General features: G+C 42.8%; 1 protein-coding gene across 6 annotated transcripts; it reads right to left on the bottom strand.

Annotated features, from left to right (window-relative positions):
* Positions 1 to 428: 428 nt before the first annotated feature.
* Positions 429 to 5,057, bottom strand: LOC110866748 (hydroxymethylglutaryl-CoA lyase, mitochondrial). 6 transcript variants are annotated; one of them, XM_035978274.1, is made up of 10 exons: positions 4,829 to 5,057; positions 4,542 to 4,708; positions 4,349 to 4,454; positions 4,081 to 4,260; positions 3,927 to 4,007; positions 3,666 to 3,829; positions 3,030 to 3,166; positions 2,794 to 2,909; positions 1,878 to 2,133; positions 429 to 648 (listed from the first exon to the last, which is right to left on the bottom strand). In XM_035978274.1, the coding sequence occupies exons 2-9, from the start codon at positions 4,670 to 4,672 to the stop codon at positions 1,879 to 1,881; spliced, it is 1,170 nt and encodes a 389-aa protein (XP_035834167.1). In that variant the 5' UTR covers positions 4,673 to 4,708; positions 4,829 to 5,057; the 3' UTR covers positions 429 to 648; position 1,878. The 6 variants fall into 6 exon arrangements, with proteins under 6 accessions (XP_035834167.1, XP_021971589.1, XP_035834126.1 ...); XM_022115897.2 differs by having other exon boundaries at positions 4,542 to 4,720; positions 4,829 to 5,047; XM_035978233.1 differs by having other exon boundaries at positions 4,542 to 5,057.
* Between the last annotated feature and the right edge of the window lie 4,358 nt (positions 5,058 to 9,415).

Below are 9,415 nucleotides of genomic sequence, written 5' to 3'. Positions count from 1 at the left end.
CTTTTGTTTGCGTGTGATCCAGGACCTGGAGTTGAGTTGAATAAGTAATCCATTATCCATGATGAATTGTGCCTTTTAAGTATCAAAGCAGACCAGTGATTTTCTGATAAAGCATGCATGTACTGGTACTGGTGCTAGTGGTCTGGTGTTACCGGTGCCTAATTTAGGTCTCGAGCAGTTGTCAAACAAGGTATGCTCTCCATACGCATGTTTAGGATACATTTTTATCGTTTTAAGTTACGATTAATTTTAGCATATTTTGTAACGGGTCCATTTTAGCATATTCGCCCGATTTTGATCAGTCCATTTATTGTTCCCGCTAAAGAAAAATCCTCTGATTTAGCCCATTGTAGGTAGAAAAAAATAGACTAGTTCATTTTTATTTTATTTTTTTGTTATGATATATTTCAAAAGTCTACACAATATCGGAATTATAACTTAACAATAAATACTTGTTCTTAATATCATAATCTCATACAACAAATGTAATGTGTTTATGATGAATTGATGCATCTTGATACACTATGTGTTTGAGATAATTTTGCAGGTAAGGAATATTACTTATGAAGCTACAGAGTGAAGGTTGATTTAAAAATCCCAGGACATACAGAATTTACTCTATGTGACTTCCAAATTCCATTGAATCACCTGAATGTATAATCAAGTCGAATAAAAAAAAGTCAAGATCATAAGACAACATTCTTGACAGGGGCTGATCTATTAAGGGAACTTTCTTGACGAAGTGCAAAATACCCTAAAAGGGCACGGTAAAAAAAAGGCGAATTGAAAATAAATAATCTAACCTAACTCAATTTGGCAGATAATAATCCCAAGTCAGTTATTGGCCGATAATAATCCGAACTGGTCAATTGTTTTTGTAAAATAGTCCGCCGTTAAAATAGCTTAACGGAGTTAAGTTTTTTTTTTCGAATTACAAAATGACGTTTTAGGGCTTTTGATCAGAACGAGGATACGAGTCGATTGATGTAAAACTTACCTCGAAATTGTGCTCGAAATGGCTTGATTTTTGTTAATTGGAAGTTTAAACACCCGAATTGAAGCACCGTTTTCGTGGGTTGGGGCAGTATTTCGAAATAAGTTTTACATCAATCGACTCGTATCCTCGTTCTGATCAAAAGCCCTAAAACATCGGTTTGTAATTCAGAAAAATATAAAAAACTTAACTCCATTAAGCTATTTTAACAGCAGACTATTTACAAAAAAAAATTGACCAGTTCGGATTATTATCGGCCAATAACTGACTTGGGATTATCATCGGCCAAATTGAGTTTGGTGAGATTATTTATTTCCAATTTGCCTAAAAAAATTACTCCATTATGAATGTAGTGTAACTTTTTTTTTGAGATACCCCTGAATGTTTTTTCTAAATCCGCCACAGCTTCTTGATTGTCGCAACAAACTTAAAGATTTAATATCTAGAGCTTTCGTAAGCACCCGTCAAGAGGTATCAACGGAGAATACACACAAGAAACTTATACTTTTGACTTTCGAGGTCAAATGCACAAATTTCGACCTTATATGAAGTTAGTCGCACTTGTTAAACCAACATCATTCAGTTTCTGGTTAGTTACTATAGAATGTATGGAATTAAGCAGAACTTTGGTATATCTAACCAATTGAAGAAAACATCAAAAGTAGTCTAATTGACCTCATAAGTCAAACTATGTCATGCATTTAGATTTCAATTATTAAACTAGCATCATTCGATTTGTATTTACTAGTTACAAGTTAAATAACTTTCGTTTAAAAGAAGTGGTATTAGATGATGATAAAAAAGATAAGCAAGAGCAGAATCTGTTATCAGAACATTAAAAGCTGATTATTACGATATCGAGTCAACGTTCAGATTATCAAACCTTATAATTTGGAAGTCGCACAAAACAAGGTGGTTTTACTCAAGGCGGTTGCGGCCTTAGACTCGGTGGGCCGACCCAAATGTTTCCTGATAAAATCACCAGCCAACATGAGCTTTTTAAGGTCGACATTGGTCTTCACACCAAGCCCATTAAGCATATATACAACATCCTCCGTGGCTACATTACCAGTGGCACCTTTCGCATATGGGCAACCACCAAGACCCGATACAGATGAATCCACCACACTAATTCCCATCTGTTTTTTTACAAAAGTTACATTTTTTAGAATGATGGATGCCAAACAGAATATCAAAGATTCAGAATGTCTGCAAGCAGAAATGTAGTGATGGCACCTAGGGCTGCAAACGAACCAAACGTTCAGCGAAAAGTTCATGAACCGTTCGGCGGGAAGTTCGTTTGTGTTCGTTCATTTAGTTAAATGAACAAACATGAACAGAGGCCATGTTCGTTCATTGATGTTCGTGAACGTTCAGTAACGTGTTCGTTTATGTTCGATGGTTCATTGGTGTTTTTATTTTTTATATTTTATTTAAATACATAAAAATCCCAACAAATAAAATATTCAGTAAGTTTCAATGTATTATATATTCTGTTCATGAACGCTTGTTTGTGTTCATTTGTCTTGTGTTCATAAACATTAGTTTGTGTTCATCAGTGTCCGTTTTCGTTTGTTGCCTAAAATTAACAAACGAACACGAGCACACTCATTTCCTTAACAAACGAACACGGACATAAAATCTCGTTCGGTAAGTGGTCATGAACAGTTCGTGAACACATATATTTCTTAACAAACGAACAAGGTTGTGTTCGTGTTCGTTCGGTTCGTTTGCAGCCTTATTGGCACCTCTATCAAAAATCTATTTAAATCAAATAATTTTGGTTTCTTTAAACTTACTTGGAGTGATACAAGAATATTTGAAAGGGCTTGACCGTAAGTATCATGAAAATGTACAGCGAGCTTCTCTATAGGTACGACATTTTTAACAGCCTCGATCATCGGAACAACAGTACCTGACCATAGGACAGTGAAATAACTTGTATTTAGTACAACGTACAAGCTAATATATATAATCATAATTGTATGATAAAATATATAGTCATAATTATATGAAATAATTCATATGATCATACCAGGAGTGCCAACCCCTATGGTGTCACCAAGGGAAATTTCATTACACCCCATTTTATAAAGTTCGTCAGCAACGTATGCAACTTTTGACGGATGCACATCGCCTTCCATTGGACATCCAACAACACATGATATATACCTGGTCAAACAGATGCATTAACTAGTCAACAAGCTTCAAAATTTATCAAAACGAAATGGGTAATTTCCATACGGGCCGGGTTGGGTTGACCTAAGCAGTTAATGCGTAAAAAATCGGATATGGTCACGGACCGATATTTGAGATGTGGGTTATCGCGGTGCGATATCGGTAATTTTAATTTCATGTAGAATTTATATATATATAGGAACTTAACACTAAAAATTCACTACTAGCAACAATAAGAAGAAAGACGAATGCTAGAACTAAGAAGAAAGGTATTGAGGTATTGATATAGGGAAAATCGGTGATATATCGGTCAATATCGCCGATAATATCGGTACCGATATCCTGACAAATATTTTACACCAATATCTCACCAGGTGACCGATAACCGATATATCACTAATATATCGTGATATATTGCGTTATTAACTACATAGCTTTTTAGCTAATCCTTTAGTATTATATCTGTGAAAGAATATAAGCTTAGAGAAAATACCCGCGTACAGGGATGGAGTGTTTTCTTGCAGCAGAAGTAACATCACGGTAACGTGCAAGACTTTCATCTATACTACAGTTAATGTTTGCCCGTGAAAACGATTCCGAAGCTGCAGCAAACACCGCCACTTCCTTCACTCCCGCTGCAAGGGCCGCCTCTAATCCCTGTAAAACCGCCATAATTACAAGATGGTCATATTTGCTATAAAAAGCTGTGACATTACGTTTGTAATAAAAGAGTGACGAAAGAATACAACTTAACCTTAAGATTTGGTGTTAGAACCGGGAATCTAGCACCACCAACACTTTTTATTGCTTCAATAACATCTTTTGCATCTGCCAACTACAATTTGAAGTCGATAACTACAATTTGAGAATTTCATTATACTAGAGATACAAAGAAGCCTTATTATTACCTGCGGGACCCATTTCGGTGAAACAAAACTAGTAGCTTCAACAACTTGCAATCCGGAATCAACCAACATTTTGATCAATTCAACTTTTACGGAAGTGGGTACGATGTCTTTCTCGTTTTGTAATCCGTCTCGCGGACCGACTTCCACTATCTTTACAAATCTCGGAATATTTCCTAATAACTGCAATATTGATTACACATCAACAAGAGGGCATTAACACAAAAACTATAATCCGAAAAAGAAACACAGACGATTAACAAAATTGTACCTTATGTTGTGTATTTGTTATAATACTATCTGTGTGTATAGTGCTGTAGTGATAATTTGACATGAATCTATGTGAACTTAGAGTACTAACAACAGGTGGTTCATGTCTGCAATGAATAACAGATTCTATAATAAGGATCAAGCATATAAGTCTATAAAGATATCCAATTTGCAAATAAATCAGACATACTTACGTTTGACTTTTGGGTTGACCAAGATTCATGTAGATTCCATCTGCCATTTCATGCTTTTGGGAAACTAAGACCATCAAAGAAGTTATAGATTTTCTTTTGGATAAATACCCAATAACCTTTGATGATAACATCAAGTTAAATATGATAATCCTCTTCTCTTCTCTTCCCTTGCAATTTACCTAAATTATGACGAGAATATAAAAAGAAGACACCAAATTACATTCAACTATGATTCTAGACTACCAAAATCGCATATTCCAGCAAAAATCAGAACAATAAAAGTGTACCAAAATACTTGTTCGTAAGGTTGAAACTTTGATCGACGAATTAAACGAAAATCGTGCAATAAGGAACACGCCTTCAATAACAATTCGTCAAACGTGGCGTCCTGGATAAGAATGAATATGTTTACTGATTTACGTCGTCAGTCTTTATCTCCACTTGGTATACTAAATTGACTCCGTATAGTAAATTGGGGAAAAAGTTAGGGTTTTTGATAAGTTTTTAAGAACATCTAGAATAGGTGCATGTTTGGGATTCCTTATTTTGAAGAAAAAAGTCCTTTTACATGCCCAAAAGTCCTTTTTTTGGGTGTTTGCCTTTTCTTTTTTAGCCCAAAAGTCCTTTTCCAAAGGCAAAAGTCATGTTTTCCTGACTTTTTGTTTCCAAAAGGACTTTTCCAAAAGTTGAAAATAAGTTAAGCCAAACATGCCCTAAGTTTGATCTTGAGCTAAAGAGCCCAGAGTGGTAAAAGAGAGATCTAGTGTTTCAAGTGATCTAGGTTCGATGTCTACCTTTACCATTCAGTTTCGGTGGTGATGATGAGAAACTAGACGAGTAGGCAGTGATCGTTGATTCGATCCTTGAACTAAGTGAGTTTTACCTCACCATACTGCCGTGCCTTCGGGTGAGTGTTAACAGGCTTCGGCCCTAGGTGAGGATTTTCCCCAGTTCGGAAGTAAGTGTATCTCGATATGGTGAATCTCGTCGGTTTGTTCAAGTGATCTAGGGGAATGAAGGGGTATGGTCCCAGATCTCGCGTCAGCATCGACCGCGAGTGACCATTACCCTTATCAAAACCCCCACTAACTAACAACCTACTTGTGCCCATGCGGGAACGCGTCGACACAAGGGTTGAATCCAATCTATCTAGTAACAAAGGAAGACTTACATGGAACATGAGAACGGTAGAGTGATGCGACATAGCATCACATCTGGTGTATGAAAACGGAAGTATTCACAGCGATACGGCATCGCACCGCATCCAGTGAACACTTCTATCAATACAGGAAAGCCTTACCTTAGGCATAGAAGAAGATGAACGTAGCGGTACGGCTGACACCGCACCATACGGACATTTTCGTCACGACAAGGGATGCAGGCAAGACGACGATGCGGCTAGCACCGCATCTCGCGTATTCCTTGATCACAAGTAGGAGACGCTGTAACTTCAGATGTTACCGCACGTAGCGATGCGGCTTGCACCGCATCCTATGCACTCAAGCAAGTGGTACTGACACCACAGTGCAAGTGGCACCAATGGCAGTTACTTGTCAGAGCTACGTAAGCAATGGACTGACGTGGCATAACCTCCATAACCGACGAGCCTGACACACCTGAAAGGGTACAGCACGTCGTCAGTCCATCCATCATCATCCTCCTTCACTCCTCGGCTATAAATACCAACCCCAAACCAGGTTTGAGGTATCTTCTCACAACTCTCTCACTACTACTACTATCTTACTTTGCTTCCCAAGCAAACTACTGATTCTCACGCCGGAGAGTGGTAACAAGGAGCACCCCCCACCCCATCCTCCTTGTTACGAGTCACGGCTTGTTTCCTTGTGCAGGAGATCAACCACCGGTGATCCAGCCAGCGATCCTCGAGAGGAAGGGATTAACCCTTCTTGACGAGACCAGTGTGTTAACCCTGCCCGGTTAACCATTGTTTCATCATTCCCCACCCCATCCTCCTTGTTACGAGTCACGGCTTGTTTCCTTGTGCAGGAGATCAACCACCGGTGATCCAGCCAGCGATCCTCGAGAGGAAGGGATTAACCCTTCTTGACGAGACCAGTGTGTTAACCCTGCCCGGTTAACCATTGTTTCATCATTGGCGCCCACCGCTACTCTTAGCATTTTCTAAACCATCCTTTTTCCTCTCTCACGATCATGACTGATCACCAAAACAACACTGCGGATAACCAAAATCCTCCAATCCCAAACCCGGTAGGGGTCAATGCCTCGACCTCCCAACCCGGACACATTGGCACGTCCACACAAAGGAGCCCCTCCTTTATGTTCGGACATGACTTATCACAGTTCTCATCTGTGATCCCACCAGGCGTGACCATTCATGCCTGGTACGAGCAGCAGGCAGCCACGCTGACTGCAGCATACAACCGCGCTTGTACTGAAGCGAATATACGAGCTGGGCTTCCCCCAGCACCACACACCCCTGTTGAGCGTATTTTACAATACGACGGCAGGATACATTCACGCCCGGCTTCAAGAAGCCGACGTGAAGAACGGGGATCGTCTTACTGTTCGGTCCACACCCTCAACGAGGATGATTCCTCATACGGGTCCCACACCAGAGGATCGGTACATACCCGCCTTGGCCCCCATGGCGAGAACAGGAGGCGATCAACCTCCAGACGCGGCCCAGGAATTCAGAGCCGATTGGGCCCACAACCATAAACCGAAGGGTACGGTCATACCGACCCTGACGACCATAGCTACCGCGGTGATTCGCATGACACCAGTAGCAGACCGGGAGGACGCAACTATGTTCCTCCCAGTCATCCCCGCAACACATACCTTAGGGCGGCAAAGCGCCCTGCGAACGAACCATACAGGCCAAAGGCAGCGGCCGAAAATTCCAAGTTCGGCACGCGGATTACCAACGCCCATGTCACCACGACAAAGTTCCCATTCAACGTTGGGAAATACAGTGGTTCGACCGACCCGGACGACCACATGAACGTCTTCATGGGCGCGGGCATCAACGGCCAGTGGGATGAACCCACTTGGTGTAATTTTTTCCCCCAGACCCTTACGGGCCTGGCCAGGGCATGGTTCGATTCTTTGCCAGTGGGATCACTGGATTCATTCGAGGACTTGCGTACCAAGTTCCTCGCACATTTTTGCCAGCAGCGACGCCACGAACGAGATTCGTGTGACGTCATGAACATCTGGCGAAGGGACGACGAATCGCTCGAAGCATTCGTCGTCCGATATAATAAAGAGTGCCTGGAGATAGGTGACGTGGCAGACCAGATGGCACGAAACCACTTCATCCGGGCCGTCAAAGACAGAGAGATGATCATGACCATCTCTGGCAAGGAGGGCTTGCCCAAAAAATGGGAAGATGTCATGGCCGCGGTCAAGAAATACGCCCAGACACAGCGATCACTCGAACCGCATGTGACAAAGGCAAAACCCCAAGCCGAAACATCCCAACAAGGGTCCAAGCGTAACAATAAACGCAACCGGGACGTTGGAAATCGCGATATTTCCAAACCATACTTCCCGCGAACCAACACGTTCGACCCAAAGAACCACAACCCCGCCCGAGACAGTCGGGCGTCAAAAAAAGAATCTCGGGACCGCAACTGGACCGAGATCACCATGTCGCCAAGTGAGGTCCTCCTTGCGGACCCACAGTTCTTGCGACCGGCCCAACCAATGAAGTCCAAGAAAAATCAGGACCTCACACTCTACTGTGAGTACCACAAGGACTCGGGCCACACCACCAATGACTGCATCAGTCTCCGACTGGAGATTGAGCGCGCCTTAAAGGAGGGGAAACTGCAACATCTTTTGCCAGGTGGGCAAAAACCCACCAAGCGCATTACCCCTCATGGCGAAGGTACCTCCTCCGGGAAGAGAACCATGCACGTGGCTTCCACCCACATGATCCACGGAGGCAAGGGCAGGCCGCGAAAAGCGGCAAGAAGGCCGGAATGTGACTGGAAAGACGAGCAAGTCGTCTTTCCAAAAGTCCGAGGCGGACCGCACGATAGGCGCGTCGTCGTCATTTCAGGCCAACTGGCACACTACTGCACCGAGCGTCTATTCATCGACCCGGGCAGTACATCTGATATAATCTACGAACAATGCTTCAACCAGTTCGACCAGGAGGACAAAGATCGGTTGCAAGCAGTAGATTACCCGTTAACCGGGTTCGCAGGGGAAACTGTCTTTCCCCTAGGCCAGATTACTTTCCTTGTGCGTCTTTCCAGCGGAAACCGCACAAGGACAGAAGAGGTAAACTTCATGGTTTTACCTCACACCTCCAAATATGACGTACTCCTCGGGAGAGAATCCCAAGGAGATTTCAATATGATTACGTCGGTCCCCCACTCTGCGGTTGGTTTCCCAACCGAATTGGGGGTCGCGATAATCTATGCCCGCAGGGACGTCATGATGTCGGACGAAGTACGCCCGACCAAGGTCGCAAGGCCCACTCCCAACGACCAGCCAGAAAAATGGGTTCTCAACGCGAGATACCCAGAACAAAAGGTCACATTGGGTCACGCCTTGTCCCCGACCACCAAAGCGCAACTGAAGCAGCTTCTCTTCAGGAACCAAGACATCTTCGCGTGGACACCCGCAGACATGATCGGGGTCCCACGTGATATCGCGCAACATCACTTGAATACCATGCCAGGTATTAAGCCAGTGATCCAAGGCCAACGCCACCTTGGGTCAGCTAAAAATCAGGCGATGCAAGAGCAGATCGAAGAACTGCTCTCCGCAGGCATCCTGCGGGAAGTCAAATACCAGACTTGGTTATCCAACCCAGTCATGGTAGAAAAACCGTCCGGGGGCTGGCGCATGTGCGTCGATTACAAAGACCTTAACAAAGCCTG

This window comes from Helianthus annuus, chromosome 1 (assembly GCF_002127325.2).
Source record: "Helianthus annuus cultivar XRQ/B chromosome 1, HanXRQr2.0-SUNRISE, whole genome shotgun sequence".
Taxonomy (NCBI): domain Eukaryota; kingdom Viridiplantae; phylum Streptophyta; class Magnoliopsida; order Asterales; family Asteraceae; genus Helianthus; species Helianthus annuus.
The sequence above is the reverse complement of the archived record's forward strand: the minus strand, read 5'-3'. Positions and strand labels throughout refer to the sequence as shown.